Source organism: Sesamum indicum, linkage group LG1, assembly GCF_026168435.1.
Source record: "Sesamum indicum cultivar Baizhima isolate 11 linkage group LG1, ASM2616843v1, whole genome shotgun sequence".
NCBI classification, from domain to species: domain Eukaryota; kingdom Viridiplantae; phylum Streptophyta; class Magnoliopsida; order Lamiales; family Pedaliaceae; genus Sesamum; species Sesamum indicum.
In genome coordinates, this window is record NC_142657.1 from 16,672,285 (window position 1) to 16,698,336 (window position 26,052).

The following is a 26,052-nucleotide window of genomic DNA, read 5'->3' on the forward strand; positions in this document are numbered from 1 at the left end:
TTCTTATCTTCATTGTCCTTTTTCAAAATTTATCATTTTCAATTAAGTCCAAATTTCTTCTTTTTTTTTGTATTTTTTCTTTATTTTGATTTTTGAATCCTTGAATTGTTTAATTTTTTCTCTCTCCTATTTAAATTTGTAAATTTGATATTTTACTTTTGTGGTAGGAAAAAATTATAAAAAAATTGTAACTTTGATTGCAGGGAAAATTAAAAGTATGTGAAAATAAATGTAAAAAAAGGAGAAAAATTTATGGTTGAAGAAGAAATTTAATATCTATATATATATATAATTGATAAAAGATAATTATATTTACGTGTCCTGATTTATAGTCTGTATCTACAAATTATTCTGTTTTTCAAAAAATTACACATACACCCCAAAACTATTATATATTATACAAATTATCTCTATTTTTTCACTGTCGTGGTTATTTCTGTAGTTATTCAAAAGGTAGGGTGGTTCTTGTAGGCAGAACATAAGTAGAGGGGATAAATGCAATTATTCCTTTTATTAATAAATTGTAAAATTTGATGTATAAAATTTATAACTTTTAGCTTATATAAATTTAATTTAAATGATTTAAAAGCATATAATTTAAACAAAAATATTATTTCAATTTGTTTCCAACCAAAACAGATAAACACTTAAAAGTTGAATTATTACAAAAACTACACCTCTGTAGTATGGAAGAGGAGAGGAATGAGTAGCAAAAAATCCCAACTGAAGATTGAAATTCGGGAAACCTCAAAAACAGCGACCCCACAAAGATTGAAATAAAGTAAATGCAAAGAGGGAGTAAAGAAAGAAGGTATATATGCTGCAGACATACTGACCCACACACGCCACTGCAGAACCAAGATTTCAACGTTTGGTTTCTCAGACTCCAATCAATTTTAAAGTTTCATATTTCTTAATAATAAAGCTCTGTTCTTTTCTTCTTTCTCCCCCTCTGTTCTGTTCTTGATTCCCTCTCTCTCAATATCTTTACTCAATCGAAAAACATTTGCTCAAGAAAAAGAGTAAGAAGTGCGAGGAGAGCATCTGCTAGCCCAACACGAGGGTCTGTTCTGTTTGATAACCAAAAGAAGTTTTTTACTTTTTCTGGCCAAACCCCCTCTGAATTCTTGAAGTTGGTAGCTTTGGGCGTCAAACGAGGAAAGAAGAGAATCTTGGGCTTGTTTTTTTCTTTTCTTGTTTGATGGTTCTTACCGAAGAGGATGCGATTTGATAGGCTGCTTTGACTGGGCATGAGTTGGTCCTGCTGAAATTTGCTGAAAGAGAGGATATTGCTTGGTGGGGTGTTGAAGGGATGATGGATTTCTTCTCAAAGTTTTGTTGTGTAAAGGGTTCAGATCGGTATGTGCTATCATTGTTTCATTTGGGTCAATGCTTATTTCTGCTGGTTGCGTATGGTTTGAATTCTTGAAAATACTTTTGTATGGTTGTGTTGGTGTGGGTTTTATGTTGTTTCTTTTGAATTTAGGTTTTTGTCTCGGATTCAGACACTGTTTTATTGATCAGTGATGCTTCTAGTTTTTCTTTCTTAGCTGCATAAATGTATGGAAGAATATGATATCAACTTTTGCTTTAAATTTTCTTTTAGCCTTTGTGATAGCCATTAAGCCCTTTCGACGTCTTCTATTGGAGTTTGTTGTATCTTCAAGATGTAGTTGATTAAGGTGAAGTCTTTATTTAACAGGAAAAACCAAGGGAAAAAGGACTCAACATGGAGGATTTTTTCTCTTAAGGAGTTGCAGTTGGCTACGAATAATTTTAACTACGATAACAAGCTTGGAGAAGGGGGATTTGGCAGTGTGTATTGGGGCCAGCTCTGGGATGGTTCTCAAGTAAGATTGCTGTTCTTCTCATCCAGTTCTGAAATTTTTTCATCTTGCTGGTTTTGGTTTGTTCTGCTTCTAGCCTCTAGCAATCCACTAAGTGAGATGTGCAAGATATAGCCAATGGTGCTACGGAATCATATTAATTTGCTTCATTTTTTGCTTCGGCAACTTTTGACCAAAAAGGATGTTTACCATACATGGAGAGATGGTTTTCAAGCTTTGTTTCTCTAAATCGCCTTCTTGAACATAATACATAAAATGGATAATGACACGAATGCATAATACTCGTGTTTCCATCTTTTCTCCTTTGGTTGTGGGTTTGCATCTACTTTAGCTATTGATTGAGGCCTTCCATTGTGCATGTCTATTTTGGTTGTATAAAAATGGGGTGTGCAAAATCCTGAAGTTGTACATCTGTTATGGGTTTATAATACCTTTACTACACTTAAGAAAGATGTGGGACGGTGGAGATGCAAAGTTAAGAAGGGCGTTAAAAAGTAGTTACATGTGTTCTTTTATTTGTGTGGTTCGCATAAAGAACCAGTAATTGTTAAGGCTTTAGGAGATGAGAAACATAGTGGTTACTATGTTCAAGATATACATTAGAACCAGTTTTGTTTTCTCTAACCAGAGATAAAGCCTACTTGCAGGAGCTAAAAGATCAAACTTTAAGTTTTGCATGATTAGGCTCTTGGAAAGTATGATAAGCACTCATGACCCCTTCGCCCTCTCCATGTTATTTATGCTGGGTTCTTCCTCATGCATGCTTCAACAGATAGCTGTTAAAAGGCTAAAATCATGGAGCAACAAGGCCGAGGTGGAGTTTTCTGTAGAAGTCGAGATACTTGCTCGTGTACGGCACAAGAATCTGCTGACTTTACGTGGCTACTGTGCTGAAGGCCAAGAGCGTCTGATCGTCTATGACTACATGACTAATTTGAGCCTACTATCTCATCTTCACGGGCAGCATTCTGCTGAATGTCATCTCGACTGGCCGAGGCGGATGAACATTGCTGTAGGTGCAGCTGAGGGCATTGCGTAAGTACCTGAGAAAACTCTACTTGTATTCGACTTCTTCCTGCCGTTGAACTGATATTTTCTCTATTACAGCTATCTACACCACTATGCAACACCCCACATAATCCACAGAGATATTAAAGCCAGCAATGTATTGCTAGACAGTGATTTTAAAGCTCAAGTCGCGGATTTTGGATTCGCAAAGTTCATCCCTGACGGAGCAACACATGTAACCACCAGAGTAAAGGGTACTCTGGGCTACCTCGCCCCAGAATATGCAATGCTTGGGAAAGCATCAGAGAGCTGCGACGTTTATAGTTTCGGCATTCTTTTGCTTGAGCTCGCTAGCGGAAAGAAGCCTATAGAGAAGCTTAGTTCAACAATAAAGCGCCCGATCACGGACTGGGCCCTGCCGCTGGCTCGTGAAAGAAACTTTGGTGAACTTGCTGATCAAAGGCTAAATGGGAACTATGTGGAAGAAGAGCTGAAAAGAGTCATCTTTGTTGGACTTGTCTGTGCAGATAATCGGCCCGAGAAGCGACCAACAATGCTTGAAGTGGTGGAGCTGCTGAAAGGAGACAAGGCGAAATTTGCAGCTTTAGAGGATGACGAAATGTTCAAGGGCAGTGTGGCTGCAGATTCGGGGACGGAGGACAGCTCGGAGATTATGTCGGAGGACAAGGAGCCAAAACAGGAAATTGAAGATGTAAAGCCGTAAAGTATACATCTGCTGGATGGTGGGAAACTGAAAACGGAAAGAACTTTTATGAGTTGGTTTGGTGATTCTGTTACCTTTATGTTAAATGAACTTGTAGGAATATTATTCTTGTGCTCAAGATTTCTTCATATTTCTTTGTAGGTTTTGTACAATAAACTTCTTAAATTTTAAGTTGTAAATTCCAGAGTAATTGGGCTCTATTCTACTAAGTTAAACGTAGTTCATTTTCCTGCTTTTGCTTTTCTGGAAAAGAAAGATGGCCCTTACAAGTTTTTCGTTTGAACATTAATAGTCGTTCCGGTTGGAATTTAAGTCCGCACTCCACACCACGTTTGTTACTACAAGTATCACATCGGCTTTCTAAGTAAAATTATCATCTTTAAACGAAATGATCTTCATAGGATTCTTTTCAACTTCGAATGCTCACTGGATAAGGGATTCACAACATTAGTGGACAAAAAGCGTTCTACGGTTGATGGGAGAAAAAACAGTACGCCCACCGCTGATGGAGACAAACAGCACTGCAATCAAACTGACAAATAGAATCTGAAACGCAGTTTACAGGCTATAATGAACTATCCAAAAGAGCAGCTAAGCAAGGGATCCGCCAATGCCCCGTGTAATTTCATACAAAAGGTAAGCTATCGGGATACATATTTACAACAGGAGACTCTTCACTTCTAGAACAAGTTCAGTACAACAGTAACAAATATCCCATGGACCACGGCGAAGATGTGTTCGGAAAGATTACGTGAAGGTGTCTTCCCTATCACCCTCTGCAGTTTCACCTTCCTCCAGGTTGCTGAATTCCAGGAAATGTGTTGGACGATGGTCCTCGTGATAGTACTCACGGGGTGTGCCTAGCTTCATCCCATACTTCATGCTTACAGTATGTTTCACACCCATGAAGTTGTAGTTCCAAGGCCCGTTGTCGGGTACCTGTAAAGCCAAAATCATATGAAGCCAAGCATGAATAAAGACGCTATGAGAAACAGAAACGTACCAGCAGAGACGAAGAGCCACGTATTGGATATTATGAAAGAAACAAAAACATTACCATGTAGGAGCCGTCTATTGGATATTATAAGAGAAACAAAAACATTACCATGTAGAAACCGAGGAAGCGGTCACTCAAGAGCATTTGGACTTTCTCATAGTAAGTTGGCAGGTAACCATGAGGATTGCTTGCTGCATCGGTGTTGCTCTTTCCCCATTCGTATCCTGATGGGGTCAGCTTGTACGCAGTTAAAGAGCACGAACCAGGAGTGAAACTGCAAGTCAGAATTATGCATTTCTCCCCATCCCATTGTTTGTTGTTTGATAAGACCCGAGCATGAGCGGCAAGGTCCTGTATACAGCAATTATTGATGTTAAAGGTGGGTCGATATAGATGAACAGCGAGAGGCATAATGTTTTCAAAATGAATGTGAAAGAAAGCCGAGAATAAACCTGTGGTGACAGTTGAGGAAGCTCATTTGGCTGTGTATGCATCCATCCTAAAGGCTCCAAGTCATTCAGGAAGTCGTGTTCAGGAAGAGCTGATGGAAGATGAACCTGCTGGTGAGTACCCCACTGTGGTGGCATGGCAATGCAACGGATCTCCTTGACTTGGGGATTGTCTGGAGGACTTATGCCATAAAGGTATCCAGCAATCTGGGTGCGCAGGTCAGCAATGCATATGAACTTCTTCAAGATGTTTTTGGGCATAATGTAAGTATATCCCGTTTCCTGCACAAATTGGATCGTAAAACATATTAGTGATATTATTTGTACAAAGTATTCCATATGAATTCAAAACCATGCTATTGACATTTTCACAGGATACTACCTTGATGTCTTCCGAGTTCACATATATGTGATTAACCCGAAGATGGAGATTGGTAGCAGATATAGCCCTGACTCGCCAATCAGTTTTAGACCCAAATGCCGCTTGTTCATAAGGACTTGTTGTGGTAACAATCAATTCATCTCCATGCACATTTGTGGTCCTTGTGGTGACTGCCGTGAGCTGACTAGCCTCCTTTGCCTGAATGAAGGATAAAAGCCCATATTTAATAGGCAAGCAAAATAAATATCAGAGAAATAACAGTTCATGACAGGAAATGGGGGTAAATGACCTGTTTCTCAATCTCAGCAATTTGCTGCCGCTGTTGTGAAGGTGGAGTAATCTCAGCTCCAAGAATTATATCACGGATCTCAGATTGGGTTAATGCAGATGTGTTCACATTGTTCTTCTTTGCATAATCAGAAAGTATCAAATCTCTGAGGGCAACTTCAACCTGCATGTAACAAAAGGAGATATATAAGGAATGCAACTCTTACCAAGAGCAATGTACTCCCTTAAGGAAGTGGCACATGTGATAATCTCACCTTCATCCACTGCTCATCTGATAAAGAAGGCCAGATGTGGTGGGGCTCAGTGACAATCGTCTTGTCAGGCTTCAGCAACATTTTTGCCTTCTCATTGTTGACATGAAGAGCTCGCAGAATCAGTATCAGCCTCGAGAAGGCTGTGTACGATGAGATACTCTTCAACCAATCATCATATATGTTGAACAAGACCATTTGGGGTTCTGTGGCCTTCAATATTAGATCACCAAATTTCTCAATTTTCAAGCAAGCCTGGAAAGGCAACTGCAGCTCACTTCCTTTGATTACAATATTTGGGAAGTCAAGCAAGTGCACCTCAAGGGGATCCAACATTCCCTTGCGTGTCACAATGATTTGTTTTGGCTGTTCCTCAACAGGCAACGAGCGGACCAGTGCAGCCACTTCTTCAGCAGTCTTCCACTTGGCCAACTGACCAAGCCGCTTCTGCCCAGCCCACACACTTGTATGAATGACCTGCAAGAACCAGAGGAAAAGAATGAATCTATGAATGAACCTCAAACTATGACAAAGGAAACCAACTCAGTAAGGTAAAGGGATCGAACCTTCAGAAACAGTTGACCAGTTCTGGGGTTAAATATAAAAATGGCACCATTAATGGGTTTTGTTGTGAGATTTCCCTCAAAAGTCTTGTGTATTGTGACACGATACACATTCGTGTCATCCACAAACCAGATTATTTGATTGCTGAATATCTCCCCATAGTTCTGAGATGATAAATAAGGCTCTGTAGGCTCTGAAGAATACAACTGTAATCCTTTTCTTATCCGTTCTCTTAGAACATATAATGCTGGATTCGACTGCAAGCAAAAGGTACATATATTAGAAACATTTGTATTTTTACCAAGAAGTGCACGTCAACAACAATAAATCGTTAACACTAAGTACCTTCATGATCTTGTTCATGGCCTGGGCAAGCAACGGCTTTGACCCAGGGAACCAATTTCCAAAAGCAGAATGCAAGTTATATGCTAGATCAATTCCAATCATCACACCTGCAGACAAAATCATCCAAATCACTTAGAATGGAAGAAAAGCATCCTTTTAAGGTTTAATGTACGATAGACTTGAGATCAACGTACCAGTTGGTGATGGATAGATTGACATATTGTCTGTTGTGTAATCCATAAACTTTGCCCTGGTGTACCGCTCAATATCATGAGAATCATAATCACCCCAGCGGAGCTGCACATCTATCCAGTATTTATTGCTAGCCTTTTGATCAAACACATCCTTAGACTCAGCCACAAGACTAGGCTTTGACATGGGCCACCTATGGGCAGCAAAGAGTAGGATGTCAGCACATGAGCTGTTCATTTTGTAACTCTTCCTAGGGTGAATAGTTTCTTTCTGGACAGTCTCAATTTCCAATGCATCCAACTCCTGATCCAAAACCTGGCAAAGATCCATCACCACACTCTCATGTATTTTCTGCCACAAGTGAGCACGGAATATCTGGATCAGAGATATCTTGAGCGTTGGAATTTTTCCATGCATAAATATCCCAGTGAGATCCAGCTGGACTTGGAAACCAACATATACATTTGCTCTGTTTATAGTAGGCGACCACCAAAGGGTAAATCTCCTGTTAGGAATTTGATTAAGTCCAGATCGTTGAGCATTTGTCAGTTTCTTATACTTCATAGACTCCTCGAAACCTGAAGCCTTCTCCCAGAAAAGACCCTCCCATGTTGGGAAGCTGAACACCAAACAACAATAGTAAGATTTGTTATAAACAATTCCAAAATAACAATACCAACATACTCTTGGGAGAAACTTACTATGTGCCCTTAAACAATGTATGCTCAAGAATCCCTTCGACTCCTCCCAGAGCTTGAATAACATCAGTTCGATAATTGTTCAAGTTCCACAACTTCCCATCATGCCTCTGGTGTGTCCACCAGAATGGATTTTGCTTCAGGACCTGATACTGCTTAAAATCTGTTCTAACTCTCCACCCTTTGTCGTATGCAAGGGTGTGGCGATCCTTCTGAAACAGTGTATTGATTCGAGGTATCCCCCGATCCCAAGAATCCTGAAGATCAAAGTGTAAGACGTGAGTGCGCACAAACCTTTTCATAAAGAGCAAGTACCAACCATTAAACACAAAGGCAAGAATAATAAACGCAAGCCGTACCCCAACTAAACCTAGGGTCCAGATGGAAAAACAAATAATAGCAAAAAAGTAAACATGTACAATACGATCCATCCAACAATTGACAGCCACAATGCTAGCCATCAGTAGACCCCAACAGAAGAAAGAAAAAAGAATTCAGACATTAAGCAAAGTAAATAAATGGTGAAACTCACTTCCAAGTCCTCCAGGGTTAACCGCCTGTTCTGTGCTTGGGCTTCCTGCCTCTTCAATGCATACTCAGCCCAAACACGCTGCGAATCAATGAACTCACTTTCCCATGGCTGCCACAGAATCAATTAAAGAGGAATCAGAGAGTAATGCCACAACTTGATGAGAAAACATAACAGCACAAATATGAACTTCACAAACCTGTATGTACCGATACAGATTTGGAATCAGTTGATCCTCTTCGTGACTCATTCCACTCCTAAAATGAGTAACACCAACATCTGTCTGTTTACTATAACGAAGGTCACTCTGAGGAATCAATATGTGACCCATTGACAGCATTCCAAGTCCACCAATTTCCTTTGGCGTGTAAAAGATGACAGGTGGGAACCTGACAGCAGAACAAATTTCAGAAGTTCAGCCGTTCAGGTACAGTAGATAAAGTTTCAGAAGATTCTGAAAGTCCAAATAAATGAAAAATGTCAGAGACTTAAAGAAACTACTATACCTGCTAGGCATCTTTGAGTTCAACCCAATCTTAATACGTGTTTGGATTTTATTCTCACACTTTACCAGCAAATCCAACAATTCTTGCGTGTGAACAGTTGCTTCACGGAAATATGTCATGAGGCCTGCAAGAGTAAGCAAAAGGCTTTCAGCAACAAGTAGAAACTAGCAGCATACCACCAAGTGCATGATGCACTACAAGGCAGAAGCAATGTTGATATATTACCTATAAGAGCTGTATTCCATTTGTTGACAATCTTTGTGAATGTTGTTGAACCAGAGGACATGAGAATCTGTCTTACTCGATTCTCGAACACCTTCATATGTTCATCATCTACACGCAAGAAAGCAACTGCAGTGCGTTCTTTTGTCTGCTCATTTTGCAGATTCCAAACACCATCCCTTGTATTGCTAAAAGCCTCTTGAGTCATTCTTATCTTAGGTAGTATACGGACTTCAAAACCACACCTAAAATACGAATCAGTTGTTTATTATTTTTCACGTCCAAAACATGTAGACGACCATACGGTTTCAATATAATAACACAAGAAAAACCAAAATCAAATTGAAAAGGCTATACATACATGCTGAACAGCAAGTTTGGATTGTCTTTGCTGTAGACCGACACAAAGCTGTTCTCCCACTCAAGTGTCGTAATACTTCTTGGAAGACGATTCTTCATATCCCAAAACACACTTCTACCAAGGTTGACTGAAAAATGATACCAAGACCATTTAGCACAGCCACCAAATGTAAAGAATCACAGGATTAAAACTAAAATTAAAGTATTCTCCAAGATACAGTCAAACAAAAAAGAACCATACCATCATGCTTCATGAGTCGCATTCTAGCATCTCTTGGCCAGCACTTCTTATTGTTATAACCAACCATATTTTCATTGTTGGGATCCGGATGCTCAGTAAGATAGCGCTGGATGAGGTCCCGTGCCTCCTCATGAGTGAAGCGGAACAATATATGCACCTTGTCAATGTACCTGGAGTACAATCGGATTGGATGTCGTGTTTCCACCCTGGTGTCATGATAAGTAATAAACTCATTGGGCATCTGTGGTGGACCAGCTATTTCACTGGCTCGGGTCAAACCAAGAAGCAGAAGATCCAGGACAAGCCCATAGTATTGCACAACAAATGAAGCAAACTGAAGACCTCGTATGAGCCCATAAGAGTTTGTATGACTCATATCCTTGTATGATAGAACGACGTTGTTCTTTGCAGTGACATAATCAGCAATGTTGTGGTCAAGAACTAAACGCAGAAGCCTGCGATTTTATGGGATCTAATCAGTGTCAAGCATACATTTCCATACTTGCTTCCACACATAAAGGAAAGAATATAAAAATTCAGTTCCCAATACTTACCTGTTGAGCATGGTTAGATCAATCTTTTCAAAAAATTTCTCAAATTTAGTTTGAAGCATTACAACACACTGGCCATCACCAGTATCCCATATGCCCTGTAAGTTGTTTATGCCTTGACACCATTTGTAAACCAACAGTGGTGGAGGTTCCGAATCTGCAGGTTTAATCCAATTTGGAAAAAGGTGTCGTTTATCACCCTCATACCACAGATATTGATCCAGATACGCATCAGTAATCTTCTCAAGAGGTTCGATCTCATAAACGGGAATCAGATAGCTATATAAATCCATGAACTCAATTCCAACCTGCAAAATATTCCGCTGTTCAGCTTAACATGATTTGAAAAATAAAAATGAATAAAAGAAAAATTAACAACTCATTCTCCCATTCGTACAAACACATCTTGTGGATTTTATGGAAGAGCGGGCTTTGTTCGCAACTTACTTCTTTGAAGGCTCGCTGCGTAAGTAAATGACGTTTAATACGCGACAGAGCCTCATGTGGGTTATCATAAGCCTGCTCAATCAAACCCAATTCTTCTCTTTGTAACTGGTTTAATCTAACAGCCACACTGTAGGACTCCTTCAGTCTCTCCAGAGCAAGGATGAGGAGTTTTGTATCGTGTTTGTAAGACAATGGAGGAAAAGGGATTGGAGAGAATTTTCTCGATTCCAGCCAATGCACAGTTGTAGTGTATATCGCCACTGCTTCTTCTGGTGTGACATATGGACCATCTTTCAAGTAGTTGTGCTGTCGTTCCTGCAAAGAAGATTGGGAGGAGAAAACATCAATTAAAAGCACTCAAGGAAATATGGGATGGGGCTTACATTCTAGTTAACTTCATCAAATAGTAAAAGAATCACGAAAAAACACACCTGTTCCGCCTTCAACCAAAGGCGGGTCAATCTTCCAAGATTCTTTCGGCAAACAGTCTTGTCGACTGTCGCCCCCCTTCTAATACGTTCTCGATTATAATGAGCAACATTTGTCCACCAATCAGCTTTTGATTTCACATAACGAAGTATCATGTTCTCAATCGGAACAGGCAAACCAGGCACCTTACAAGCCCAAGAATTATACAAAACAAAATATCAGCGCTGAACCACGAGGAAAGGCATTAAGAATATGTGTTGACAGCCATAACAAGGACAACAGTTAACACAAACTAAAGTACCTTCCAAGGAATATTTGCTTTCCAACAACGCCATGCTTCACTCAGATGTTGCAAAATAGTTCTTGCCTTATTTTGCTTAATACCCTCTGCAGTGGAAAACGAGCATTAGCATTCTTAATACACGGAAGAAAGCACATATATCAAGTATGGTTGAAAAGAGAACCAAAAATAGATATGGCCTAGAAAAGACGGGATGCTTGCCTGGCATGGCATCAAGTACATCATGCATAACAGCAGCACGAAGCTCCAAATCGAAGTGGCTTTCAACACGTTGCTTTGTCACAGTTTTAGCCACTCCTTTGGAGTGCCGTCCTTCAAATTGTCTGGCAAGTAAATTCCCCAACCATCTTTCCAGAAGAGGAACTATGCCCCGCAGGAAAAACAACCATACTCTCCACATAGGTGCCCAAAAACCACATCCAGGACCTTTCCCGACTGGCCCAGTATTAAACCGGTAATAAATCAAATGCTTCAAGTCTTTACACATTCGAATCTGCCGCATTAGCCGGTATTTATACCGGTACATACCCGTTAACTGGCCAACGTGTGAAAAAATGTATTGCAACCCATCAGCCAACTGAAATGCATCCACATTTCCTAAGCGAAACTGGATATTCGCATCAACAACAAGCTTCGTCAAACGCAGAATTTCACGGCACAGATGGAAGGCATTGCCAAACCGTGACTTTTTGCGTTCCTTAGTGGTAAGGGTCTTCACAGGCTTCAAGTTGAAATTGTAGTCAAGATGGAGGTAGTTCAAATTTTTCCTGTGGATCAGAAGATTCAGCATATTGTAACCTTGCTTGCATACTTGTAGACCTGCTTCAGCCCAATCAAGTTCAGTGGTCTGGAAGAACTTTGTAGCCTGGAGAGACCTAAACAGGTGCTTCTTCTTCTGAGCTTTAGGCGGGCGGTGATGCAGCTCATTCAACACAAAGCATTTCAGCAGTTTCTGGTAACTTACACGAACTTTGACAGGGTACGATGGAGGACTGCCAAAAAAAGACAAGAAGGTTTAAGTGAATAAGGTACACACATACACTGGAATCGCATCGTCACTTTAGAAAATGAAGGGTATTTCTTACCAGTGTTCCTTGTACCACTCAGATACAAGAGGTATATCTTCAGCACGCCTCATCCGACCAGACCGCATGTTGAAAGGCCGCGGAGCAAATAATAGTGAAATCCCAGCGGCAGTGGTGTCAGTATAGATCGGAGTGCTAGTTAGTAATGGTTCGACTCCCTCAGGCAAAACAAAATCGTCATCTTCATCTTCTTCATAAACCTTCCTATCTCGCCTATCTTTATTTGTACTTGTTATCGGGTGAATGAGAGGGTCGTAATAGAATGCCGGTAAATCGGGATCCTCAGTTTTTATGTACATCACCATTGGAGTGTGATAGATACTGAGCTTTACTTTCCGAGGCCTGTTATTGTAAAGATGAGGGAATGCAATCCTATACTCTGTCCTAAGAGGTGACCGAATGATAAGTTTATTAATGTCATTAAATTCATTCCAGTCCTCATCCCCTTTCTCCATGTCACGATACAGAGGTTCAAACTTAGGACCACCTGCAAAAGTAAAATTTATTCAGAATATATACATTTACGATAACTCAATCAACTGCTACAATTCACTCATTAATAACCATTTCCAACTAAAGCCAAGAATACCAGAACAGAGTCCCTCAAAGGACAACGACATGGAGTCATCTCCTTGAGATGGATAGAGTGGCATGAAATGCATACACAGCAGAAAAAATATGTGCAAGATTAAACCGGTAAAAAGCTCATTATAAAAACAAACAAGATTTAACATCAAACATACCAGGTATGCACATGTTCAGAGCTTTGGCTGTGAAGAATGACTCCATATCGAAAAGGTAAAAGTAATTGCGATCAATCAAATCAGACAGCAGCTGCCCAGCAAGCCGGTGAAGTGTCGCCATAATAGGAAGCGACAGGTGCCATTTCCGGTAACTCGGCCCATTTATAAGCTTTGTCTTCACAAGTGGTTTATGGTCATAGAACCAAGTATAAACAGCTGAATCTTCTTCCTCATCTAATTCTAACTGGATGGGCTCCAAAGGATCCACATCTAGGAGATTATCAGCATAATCCAGAGGAGGTTCTTCATCATCAAAAGGTGGAAAACGCATTCTCTTAAAATGTCGTCGATCTCTTTTCTCTCTTCGCATCATGATCCACATAGTACCCCACTACAAAATTTTCAAAAAAATCCAATTAATTAGTATATTAATAATAATAGGAGCACGACGTGGCTTGGCGCAGAAGGAGAAGTATAAAAGTTATATTGCAAAAGGATATCAACGAAGTTGAAGTACACAGCACAACAACAAATACCTGTGCTAAATAGATTGGTTCAACAACCCATGGTATTTCATTTACAAATGTTATAGCCCCAGTAATGTGGTATAGAACCTTCACTTCACGGACCTAAGGTACAGAAAAGAAAAAAGTTAATGCATATATATTCAAGGAGCCAATGTACCAAATCACAAAACCGTTCAACAGGAAGCCAGCCACCACAGCATAAATACCTGTTCCCAAGGCATGGGCATATTTTCGAGAAGTTTGTACACAGCATGCGGCACAAATTTAAGAGCTCCCAAATACACACGCTTATCATGGCGATATTTCTTTGATGACATGTCACCATGGTCCCTGCACAAAATAATTGTTCAATGCTCACTCACGCTAATACACAGAGAGACAATATGGCCTATTAAACATCTACATAACATAAAACATTCAGAAATTTACAGCTCCAACTGGGCGCACTCTTGATGAAAGAAGTTCAATTAATCAAATTCATTCAACACAAACCTCAAACAGCTTTAGCAAATGGAGAATCATTTCAATCCCCAAAAAGACTTCGGCCAATCAAGCCGAATGCTTACATAATTTAAGTGAGTCACATCCATGTACCAAAAAGATCAAGAGCAAACATGGTAAATGAATTTCCATACAGGAGCATTCACTAGCTCAACATTAGTCAATAGGCGAAGAAGACAAAGGAAGATGATCCACCGAAGAAGGCTGTCTCTAGGAGAATTTTTTTACAGAATAACATGGTGTACCATCAGTCAAGCCGCTAGCAAATCCACATAAAAATTAGAAGCTATCAATAACCATAAGAGAGTATCAATATACCAGCCACATAGGAACAGGAGAACAAAACCAAGACTTAAACTTCCCATCAATTAATTAATTTGATTGACAGACAAAACTCTCCAGGCTCACAGAGACCCTGAAATCTATCATGATGGTTTGTTTCGGAAACCTTAAGAATCATAACACCAGGATGAGTTAGTATCCAATGGATATATACAAATGTTTACGATCTTCAAACTGAATTTTGTCTACCTTAAGCTTTACAGCTAACCACTTGAAGCTTGTGTCTTGGTGCCTATTAAACTTTTAGCAAAATTACCATTTAATTGACGCCTGAGAAGGCCCAACCAAAACCTGGAAAAGGTTCTTTGGGACCTTCTCTCGCACATATTTCTCCTATTCCAATCAAAGTAAAATTTAAAAAGCAGAAATGTCATATAGGGTTTAGCAAATGCTTCCGATCACAACTCAGATAAAATGACCTCTTTCAAGTGTAGATAGAAACCATTTTCAGCCGTTATAGCTGGCATAAAACCGGTATCCTTATTCCTTAAACAAACGAGAAACAACCAAAAGCAATATTGAGGATACTTTTTTTTTTTTGAGAGAGGACAATATTGAGGATACATTAAAAACTAGTTATCTATGCATCCGCAGAACAAAATATTCTGAAAACTTAAGCAGAGATATCATTAACAGCCGACCAATAACTTAAAAATAACACGAGAAATGACGGAAAATCTAGATTCGTTAAGCTACTAGCAACTAAAAGCTACAAAAACTTGTAGAAACCACATCAAACAGGTCGCAGAAGAAAATCAAGCGGAGAGAAACTTCTTAAACACGAAAAAAGGGCTTAATACACCATTTACACCGCCAAAAGAAAGCAACCAAGATAAAGGTAACCTAACAAAAGAACAGCATACCGAATGATTTTCCTGACATGCTCCGGAGGCATATCCTCCTTCTGCGTCTCAACAAACCCAAACTTCCTTTTATCACTGTACCGCTTCGAGTTGAGCTGCATCCACTTCCTCGCCCTCTCATCCAACTGCGACTCAGTCGGCACAACTGTGTAAGACGGCTGCACCGACGGCGGTGGCGGCGCAACCGGTTGCGCCCCACTAGTCCCAGGCGGCGCCATCATTGGCGGCATAGCTCCAGCGCCGCCGCTTCCGCTGGTCCCTGGCGGCGCCGGGTTGTTCCACATATCCTGCCCGTTGTTATACATGTTTGTATAAAACTAAAACCCTAAAATCCCTAGCAAAGCCACCTCGATTCGTCGAAACAGCAAATTCCCGAATATTTGTTGGTGAGTTTTGGGAAATTCCAGCAGCGGGTTTTGGGAAGTAGGGGTTTTGTAGTGAGGTGGGATGGAGCACACTTCCCTCGATCTCTCTCTCCCAATCGATCGAAGAGAGTGAATTTTGAGTGATGAGAAATGTGGGCCTTGCTTTATATGTAGTTGGCAAATGGGGAAAAGCGGTCTGAAATGGCATGACCGACTCTTCACTATATGGGCCTCTTTCCAGTGGACTATTTTCCTTATGGGCTCAATCTATTCGGCTTCACAAAATTATTTCATGAAGATTAGTTCTCTTAAATAAATTAACTAGATACGTCACATGCAGTACTTGCGTGCATAATTTTTAGTAATACTCTTAACACCACCAACTCTTATACGAATCCAATATTTTAACGTATGTTGGTCTAATTAATCAATCTAAAATAAAAATATGTATTTATCTTAGATACATAAAAAATTTGGTTTGAATTTATTGGAAACATATTATTCTCAAAGAAAAGCTCAAATTTTGTTAGGAACTTCAATTCGGAATCCATATATTAATTAATTTATTTAAATTTTTTACTAATAATTTATTTTAAAATATTTTGATGTTAACAATATGACAATAAATACCAACTTGATATATACTTTTGAAATAGTAGTGGCTCGTAGAAATATTATATCATAAAGTAATATTTTGAAGGGAACTGATATGTTTGAATTTGAAGTGTTGTACCACAAAGCAAATCCAAACAGAATCAAACAATCAGGTACTAAATTAACCTATTAGATTAGACATCAAAAGATAAACAACAATTGGAACCACCATGTCCTTTTTGGCTTAGCATTAAATTAAATTATATTACATTAATTTACAATAAAGATTTAGATTATTACATTTCAATCATTAATTTATAAGCTCGTAAATCTTATAAAAAATTTAAAATTTATGAGATGTTATATCTTATTTTAAAAATAAGTTCATAAAGCATTTTAGATAAATTAAAATTACCGAGCTCATAAGATGTTACTCCCTCCTTACTTCTTTTGCAAAAATTTATAAGCTCACAACATCTTATTTTCAGAGCTTACATACTCTATTTCTAAAAAAACTTACAGAATATTTTGCAACATTTTATAAACTTTTAAATATCTTATAAGTTCACCCAAACACGACACTTTTGAAAAGTGAAATAAGTGACTTTTGACCAATCAAGTTCTATTAGTAGTTGAGTATTTTTGGAAAAACAAACACTTCATTGAAAATTGTATTTTGTAGATGGACTTATATTTCTAAAGTGTAAGAAAAACTTAGAGCCAAAGATTTTGATTGATCACATGAGATAAATCTTAACTTTTTTTTTTTTTAATAATTGACTTATCAAAAGCATGTGGTTTGTAATTAAAATCAAATCAAATCATATGGATTTCCTTGGATTTGTTGTCTAATTGACTTAAATGAAAGTGTCCTACATATCACCAAATGCTTATAAAGATATTTATCGCGATGGTGTGGACATTATTACATCATAATATAAATTTAAAAAAATATGTAGTAATTGAAAATTGATTAATTTTAATAAATTCAATAAGTTATGATTAATTAAATATTATAAAAGACTTTATAGCAAAACTTTAATTTAGAGTTCTATAACACGGAGTCTAATTTGGGAGGACTTTAATTATTTTGCTCCCCAAAAAAAGCCTAGTTGAACTTCAGGCGTGGTATCATAACACGTGTGATATAAATAAAAAAAAAAAACAAATACAATCTGAATAAAATCAAATGACTAGAGGCTTTAGTCAAATAGTATATTAATTTTTAAAAAATAAAAGGCTGTAGGTTTGAATTCCACAATTTATAATACTTTCTCATTTATTTTTTTAAATATATTATTTATTTAAAATTATAGTTCGTAATTTCGGAGGAAATTATATATAAAATTGATAGACAGATACTTCTCTTAAATGCATACACTAAACTCCAAACCAATAATTGTGAGCAAAAAATTTATGATATTAATTACTTTAGCATGATGCAATTCACATTTATTTTATATTTAATGGTATTTAAGGTTATGTCCAATCTAAAAGTTTAGAGACTATAATTATTTAATATTTAATCGTATTAAGGGTATGCGTAGCATGACGCAATTCACATGATAATCATATTATATTATTTAAAATGAAAGTCAACTAATATTTTTATCTCTCTTCTAAATGTCATATGAAGTGAACAAGTTAATACTTTTTTTAGTCCACTCATTTATGTTGAGTTCTTAATTATTTTTTATTATAAGTTACTTTTTATTTTTAAATCTTTACAATTTCTTTTAAATTTTATATCAATTAGTTTTTATAATTTAAGTAATTTTAAATAAAAATCTTTCACAAATTAGGTTTTGTCCTGATATCAATTAATAAATACCACATCGTTATTTTATTTAATTTTTTGAGAAGTTTTTTTTAATAAAAAATATAATTATTTCCTTATATCCTTTGAGTTATTTTTTAATCTTTTTATTTTATTTTATTACATTCATGACTATTTCGTCATGTTTTATTTTCTTTTTATATGCGTACATATTTATTATTGATTTTGTTTAAGAGGTCCTATAGCAAAAATTATAGTATTTGACATCAATGATAAGTAAAATATTATTCTTAAATTAATATTTTTTTTTATTTTAGGTTTTCTCAAAAAATAAAAAAGTATAATTTTTTTTGTAATATAAAATAAACTTAATAATTTAAATTAATTTTATGTAAGAAGTTTGTCACCTTGCAACAAACGAGGCAAGTGCTAGTGTACGTTTGTTATACTACATATTGTCAATTTATCCTGTAATTATATGTCATCCTCGACATTATTTAGAAAAAAAATTATTAAAAGACATATTATCCATACTATTATAAAGAGAGGATGGTATTTAAATTTAGAGCGATAGTTTTGATACCATACAACAAATTATTGGAATTCCGAAATGCCGGTCAACTTCCCAAACTCATATTAAAATTAACTACTCAACCAAGTTCAGTTAGAAAATTAATTCCGTATAATTATATGTACTCAAATATTAAATTTATTTTCATTTTATTTAAGTTTATTTTTAATTGAATTTGAAATAATATATTTGTATGTATATTTGATCATCGTTTTCAATATAACATATATCGCACAAACTATCAATTTTTAATTTAATCTGAATAAATTGATAATTAATTCATTAAAAAAGGTTATCGGACAGTTTTTGTATGTGAAGTTGTAGGACATTAACAAATTTGAATATAGATGAATAAATTATGAATATTACAAAATAAATAAATAAATAATGCCTTTTTTTTTTCTTAAATTTGATATAAGAAAGTTTGAATAGTCTTAATTTTAATCGTAACTATAAATCATGTCATATTTTAAGATCATATACAATTGATAAGATATTTATAAATTAGTTATCAATATAATTTTCATATATAAAAAAACGAACCCACAATAATATAATTAAAAATAAAAAATAATTACAGTTATATCTATCAATTATGATGGATCTATACAAACAATGTTGATGTTACATCAAACACATGATCAACGGCTTTCACCCAAATGGAAGAAAGGGCCCACGTTAGGGTAGGATTAGGCTACGGTATAGATCCTAGGCTTTTGGACTCACTAACCAATCATTGTGGACCTACCATATTCAAAGGTTAACTAAAAAGGATGAAATCAAAAGGTAGATAAATTTTTTGGAATTTTATTTTGGGGGAATTTTGTAAAATATTATTGAAAAATATATTAATTAAGAAAATGAATACAAAATATTATACGTTTTGTTTTTCTTTCTAATATATATATATATATATATATATATCGTATATGTATTTGTTTTTATGATGAACAGTAGTAGTTTTTATAATGTTAATTAATAATAATAAATAATATATAAATTATGAAAAATAGTTTTAATTGATCCATGTAATTAAACTATTCCAAATCCTTTTGGTAGTTTCCACTTTAGTTAAATTAAACTATTGATATTGATATGTTGCATTTTTATATTTATTGATTTCATTTTGTATACGCATCTTTTAATTTCGATTTCACGTGAATTTGATAAGAATATAACGAAAAACTTATCGCAATATATTTTATTAGTATATAAAAAATTACCCATTTAAATGAGTGAAAAAATAAAACTTAGTGCACAATTTAATATTTTTCATATTTTACGACACTGATTGTTTATATTCTCAACCTTCGTATTTTTCTTCTTTTACCCAATTTTAAAAGACAAACATTCATTTTATCATATTTTAAATATAAAACAAATGATTTTAATATATATTATTTTTGTTACGTACGAAAAATACTAATATATCTTTGTTTTCATATTTTTGTGCCATCATTTATGTTTATATTTCCATGGATCATTTTTTTTGTTTTTATTATTTGAACCTCTTATTTTATCATAATTTCAAAAGAAACCACTTATCTTGAATTATTTGTCATTCTGATTTTTTAGAAAACCTATTTCTTCCTACTAATCATATTTATAAACCAAACACATTTTCAATTGCAACCAAAAATAAAGTAAAAGTAAATTTAGGATTAAAAAATATTAAAAATACTAAACTTAGAAATCCACGTTGAAAATAAAATCATATGAAACTCTGTGTTTGTTTTTGTTTTTTTTAATATACTCTGTCGTTATTTATGCAATTTAATTTTTTTTTTTTGGGGGGGGGGGGGGGTTGGGGTGGGGGATTTGGGTGTGCAAAGTGAAGCATGGAGAAGTAGGGTGTTAGAATAAAAATAAATGGGAAATGGAAGGGCCTATTTGTGAATTTTAATAATAATCAGGAAATAATGTTGTTGACAGTACACCACGCGTGCGCTTAAACAGTGTTGTACCTTGTCTTTGCGGGTCCAATGATATGAGGGAGGGAATTGATTCAAAAGTTTGCCCCTTTCTGCACCCAATAATCCAATCAATCATACCATCACTATTCCTCTTCTTATCCCCTTCATTTCTCGTATAATAGTTGTACGTCATACATTCAATCTATGTGTATAAATTTCATTAAAAGAAAAAAAATATGTGTATAAAATTTTAGAAAACTTAAAAAATTAGATATTATTTACTAAAAAAATTTATTGTAAAAAATTAAAAAAATGAAAATAATTATATTATACAAATAAAAATTATAATTAAATACAAAACTAAATTTTATTATTAAAGTTAATGAATGAATTAAAAATTCATTTAATTGGAGATATTGATAATTAAAAATTTACATTTAGTGTTTTTTTTTTTTGAATAAATAGTTAATTTTCACTTTCTAAATTTGAAATTTTAAAAGCGAGTTTAAAATTGCGTCTGATTATTAATTTAATAAAGTCTAAATAAATTTTAATTGGATCAAATACGAGGTGAGTTCGAGTAGTTTGATATTTTTTAAATATAATTTTATAATTTTTACAATAATCGAATCCACAATCAAATGACTAAACGTGAAAATAAGAGATGATCTCGACCATTGGTGGCGCCTACCTAGATAAATCTGTGACTGTAATGTTCTCTGATAAGCATAGCCACGTCATCCGGCGTTGAGAGACGGGGGACCACCACAAAAATCCCGCTCTCATGCCGCGTCACTTTTCTTCTATTTCTATAATAATTCTTTTCTCCAATTAATGTCTATTTTATTTTTAACTAATAGTTCACGTACACTTAAATATATGACATATATGAGTAATTATGGAAATCGCACGAAAGAAATTCATTACTTTTATATTAAATATCCAAATTTCACAAAATTTTGTGAATTTTAACTGACATAGTTAAATATTTTATTTGATGGATTTATACTTTGTGTAGATAATTTTAATCTTATAGATTCCAAATAAATATTGATTTAAATTCTGTATATATAAATTACAAAAAAATAGAATAAATTTATGTTCTAAATTTAATATTTGCATCTCGGCTATAAAAATATTTTAAATAAAATAAATTATATAATTTCTAATATATGTAATAAAATATATTAAATAAAATAAGCAATACTTAAAATAAAAATTACAATCCAACATCAAATACTTATTAAATGAATGGGATTCTGCTAGCCCCTTGGCAAGATGCACATAATAAGAAGGGATAATTACACTGTTCTTTCTTAAAATTTGATGTAATTATACTATAAATTTTATTTGATTTGACTTATTGGGTTTTTCCTATTATATGTACTATTCATGACATTTATTATCATATAATGAATAGATCAATTTGTCAATTAAAATTTACTAAATTTGATGATTTTAATAAACAATTGGATAAAATTTTATATTTAATCCCAATTGACTTATTGCAAGTCAAACAAATATTTTTTTTCTAACCAAATTACTCTTATAAGAGCGAAAATATAACTCTTAGGCAACTTGGTTAGATAAAAAATTATTTGACTTGTAATAAGTTATTAATAAGTCAATTAGGATTAAATATTAATTCTTATTTAATTTTATTACTAATATCAATAAATTTTGAAAATTTTGACTAATTGACAAACCTATTGGATAAACATGAACAGAAGTCAATAACATTAAATATAATTTTCTAAATTATATGAAATTTACATATAATTATACAAAATTTTATAGGAGTAATTCGTAATCATCACAAATTAAAAGAAGGTATGCAGAAAATATAATTGAAAAAGTGGAAAAATACAAAAATAATAATAATAAAGTGTGTATATAAATAATACAGCAGCAAGCAGCTGGATCTTCCTCAGTGGAGCTTTTGTCCAACCAAAGAGCATTTGAAAACACAGAGAAAGAGGTGAATGCAGTAGTCTCTCTCACTAGAGAGAGAAAAAACGCTTGTGAGTTTTCCCCAGAAGAAATTAGAGCAAAGAATCAAGAGAGAGAAAGATGTTTGCAGCAGAGAATGGATTAAGGGGTGACCCGAGATTGAAGGGCATTTCTGAAGCCATTAGAGTTGTGCCCAACTTCCCAAAACCAGGTTTTTTTCTACCTCCACATGCAAGTTTCTTGTAAAAATACTGTTTTTTTTTTTCCGTTTTATTTAAATTCTAAATTATTGTGAAATGATGGGGGAATAAGGATTTTTTTTCGTTTTTTTGTTTGGTTGTGTAGTAGTACACTGTGAAATGACTTGTGTGTGTGTCTGTGTTTTTTTTAAATGAAGATTTGTTCTTGTTTTCAGGAATTATGTTTCAAGACATAACCGCAGTTGTCTCTAATCATAAGGTCTTCAAGGATACTGTTGATATATTTGTAGACAGATACAGGGACATGGGCATCTCTGTGGTTGCTGGTAATGTGTTATTACTCTGTAATTCTTGTAGCATTTTGTGGATAACAAGAATTACAAGAGGGAGATTAGTTTCTGAGTGTTGGTGACTGCATGCATAGTCCACTGTATTTACATTTGGAGCAGGAAAGTTTACCAGCAATTTTCAAAACACAAGTGTTTGATGAAAGTTTTCTGAAAGTCAAAGAACTTTGTCCTTTGGGTTCTATCAATTGTGTGTTTTTTTGTCACTTTTGGGTAATCAAAAGATGTACAGTAACTTCAATCAGAGTGATTTATTAATTGTAAAATGGTTGTTGAAATTGGTAAAGGTTGAATCTTTTTTTCTAGGAGTGGAAGCAAGAGGATTTATATTTGCTCCTGCAATTGCATTGGCAATTGGTGCCAAGTTTATCCCTCTGCGTAAACCAGGGAAGCTTCCAGGTAGAACTTTTACCCTTGACTTAAGATTTTGTCTAGTTATGGCCTTATGGAGCCTGATCTTGGTGAACTTGGCAAATTTATGGCCAATGCAATCGCCAAATGCAACCCCAGAAGTGTAGTTTATTTAAAGAAGTCTTTTCCATGGGGATCAGTATTGATCACTATTAATAACCAATGTATCTTTCACAGCATGTTCACTTATGAAAATAATGGATGTGAATGATTCAGGTGAAGTTATTTCCGAGCTGTACGAACTTGAATATGGTAATGATTGTTTGGAAATGCATTTGGGGGCTGTGCAACATGGAGAACGAGCATTGGTTATCGATGATATAGTGGCCACAGGAGGGACACTGTCAGCAGCCATAAGGCTTTTAGGTGAAGTTGTGAAATCATTTTTCATGTTTCCTGTTGAAGTCTATATGTGAATGTTAGCTTTTCTCTGCTTCAAAATGTTGTTGACATTTATGTTTTTGATTGACTAGAACGTGCTGGCGCTGAGGTGGTTGAGTGTGCATGTGTTATTGGATTGCGAGAGGTAGAGGTAACTATGAAATTCTACTAATTGCTTCTCATTTTGAATGCGTGAAGTAGTCTTCATATTCAAACTGCTTCCTTTGTGTTTTTGTGAGATAGTGATATCTGTTGCAAAGAGAAACTTCCTCCGAATGGCTGATACTAATAAAAATTAATATCTTCAATTCAGAACTCACACGCACCTCACTCTCACGTTAATATTTTGTATACTTGCATCCATTTGCTTTGGAATATCTCATTGTAACAGTGCTATTCCATTCACATGTAAAGTTTGGCACAATTGGGGTTTTATGGTTAATTGCAGCTTACTCACCTATGAAAACATTAATAGGCATGAAACCCCCTATAAAAAGGGTGATGCGAACCGTTTTTGCCCGTTATGTTATAATACGGAGGGTTGTTGCATTTAATCATGGGATTCAATTTGAGGCTGGGCATAGTTACTAATTCATGATTTGGCATGTGAAAGATCAAACTTCATTCTCGATTTTGTGAGAATTTTCTCGAAAGCCTTTTCTTCGCCTCTCTTTGATGGAGATTTGATTTTCCTGAAATTTATACCTATTCTTCAGTGCCAGAAAAACAGTCGAGATGGATAGATTTAAAAGACAGACACACACATAGTATTATGGTGATTGAGCACATAACCTATAACTGCAGCTATTATGGAGTCAAACATATGTTTGTAACTACGTTTGAATATTACAAGGATCATTAGCTACTAAATCCTTATTTAGGTTTATTTGCTCCTGAAGAAGTTTTATTCTGAGCATGAATTTTGTTTTCCACCATTAATAGGGACGGCGCAGGCTGGATGGGAAACCACTATACATCTTGGTGGAACCTCGTCAAGACAGTTCCTAAACCTGGTACTCTATACATACATCACTAATTTCTAAGTTTTTGTTCTGTGTTGATAAAATCAAAATCCCGGACCTAATGTTGAGTCTTTTTACTCGTACACTCAAGGGTTTTTCTTTAATATCTTTAGAGCAAACCCCTGATTTATTTTTATTTTTAATATTCCCCATGTTATTGCACTCTTGTAATGCTTTCTTATGATGTTTGGTGCCTAAATGCAAAATACATATTTAGTAAAAAAGCACTAAGATTTGAACTTGACTTTGTCTGAGATCAACGCATTGTTGTCCAGATTTCGGGCATGCTGGATTGGATTGGTGTAAATTACGAAGAGGGCGATGCAGTGAAAGGTTACAGAAAGCGCGATCAAGTTTCTGATTCTTGTGTCCATTGTTAGTAGCAAAGTAGTGAATTTCCCTTCATGAGAATAATTTCTTGGCCCTTTTTGTTGTATATTCAATTTGTATTCTTTTCTTGCACATCACATTTGTATCAGTTTGGTAGGAAATGGTAATATGCCTTTGAGGTTTATGGATGAAAGTCATCATATTTGTCTTCTTCTTCTTATATATATATTTTTAGTTTCATAATTATATACTTCTTCGCAAAGTGGTTTTCTTGGATTAATGAGATCAAGACTCTAAGTTAAAAAAAGTTGTCTGTTCGAGTTCTATTAATACAGTATTTTTTTCAATTTTTTGTTCTTTGGAATAACACACAAATAAGTTTCAAAAAATTTTGTTTTAAAAGTATTACATTCACTACCTTTTTCTTTATTTTAGTAAATCCATTACAGTTGTTTTATGAATTACAATCATTAATAATTAATATATGTCAATTATTAATATTATATATATAAATAATCAATACTATTACAATAAATTAATAATTACTATTAAATTATGTCAATATACTTATATATTGTGGACTAGAATGTATGACCACGAAAAAGATGATACATTAAAAGGATGTTCTCCATTAATAATAAAGTATAAATACATATATGTCATAATAGATCCTCAATATTTGCAATTAAAAATATGAACTAAGTGGTTTGGATATCATTAGTAGCACTCCATTGAACTGAACCAGAAAAAATCAAAATTCGACCCAACTGAATGTGGGCTAATAAGAAATTCCAGGTTT

The 26,052-nt window shown here is 35.0% G+C and overlaps 3 protein-coding genes across 4 annotated transcripts; 2 read left to right on the forward strand and 1 right to left on the reverse strand.

The window, feature by feature from the left end:
• Positions 1-828: 828 nt before the first annotated feature.
• On the forward strand, positions 829-3,815 carry LOC105164469 (PTI1-like tyrosine-protein kinase At3g15890). The gene is made up of 4 exons (XM_011083119.3): positions 829-1,359; positions 1,703-1,850; positions 2,620-2,882; positions 2,955-3,815. The coding sequence occupies exons 1-4, from the start codon at positions 1,313-1,315 to the stop codon at positions 3,577-3,579; spliced, it is 1,083 nt and encodes a 360-aa protein (XP_011081421.1). The 5' UTR covers positions 829-1,312; the 3' UTR covers positions 3,580-3,815.
• A 286-nt stretch (positions 3,816-4,101) lies between these two features.
• On the reverse strand, positions 4,102-15,902 carry SUS2 (Pre-mRNA-processing-splicing factor). Its single transcript, XM_011083126.3, has 26 exons — positions 15,393-15,902; positions 13,893-14,016; positions 13,696-13,788; positions 13,160-13,550; positions 12,417-12,903; positions 11,533-12,323; positions 11,332-11,417; positions 11,033-11,215; positions 10,602-10,916; positions 10,158-10,462; positions 9,604-10,058; positions 9,364-9,490; positions 9,006-9,247; positions 8,781-8,904; positions 8,474-8,663; positions 8,278-8,385; positions 7,749-8,002; positions 7,050-7,666; positions 6,856-6,962; positions 6,513-6,767; positions 5,950-6,423; positions 5,697-5,858; positions 5,408-5,605; positions 5,029-5,307; positions 4,685-4,927; positions 4,102-4,518 (listed from the first exon to the last, which is right to left on the reverse strand). The coding sequence occupies exons 1-26, from the start codon at positions 15,695-15,697 to the stop codon at positions 4,327-4,329; spliced, it is 7,107 nt and encodes a 2,368-aa protein (XP_011081428.1). The 5' UTR covers positions 15,698-15,902; the 3' UTR covers positions 4,102-4,326.
• Positions 15,903-22,526: 6,624 nt separating this feature from the next.
• LOC105164482 (adenine phosphoribosyltransferase 5) lies at positions 22,527-25,455 on the forward strand. Of its 2 annotated transcripts, none has more exons than XM_011083142.3 (7): positions 22,527-22,773; positions 22,978-23,088; positions 23,416-23,508; positions 23,737-23,886; positions 23,994-24,046; positions 24,844-24,914; positions 25,199-25,455. In XM_011083142.3, the coding sequence occupies exons 1-6, from the start codon at positions 22,683-22,685 to the stop codon at positions 24,907-24,909; spliced, it is 564 nt and encodes a 187-aa protein (XP_011081444.1). In that variant the 5' UTR covers positions 22,527-22,682; the 3' UTR covers positions 24,910-24,914; positions 25,199-25,455. The 2 variants fall into 2 exon arrangements, with proteins under 2 accessions (XP_011081444.1, XP_011081440.1); XM_011083138.3 differs by having other exon boundaries at positions 22,528-22,773; positions 23,994-24,052.
• The last annotated feature ends 597 nt before the right edge of the window (positions 25,456-26,052 follow it).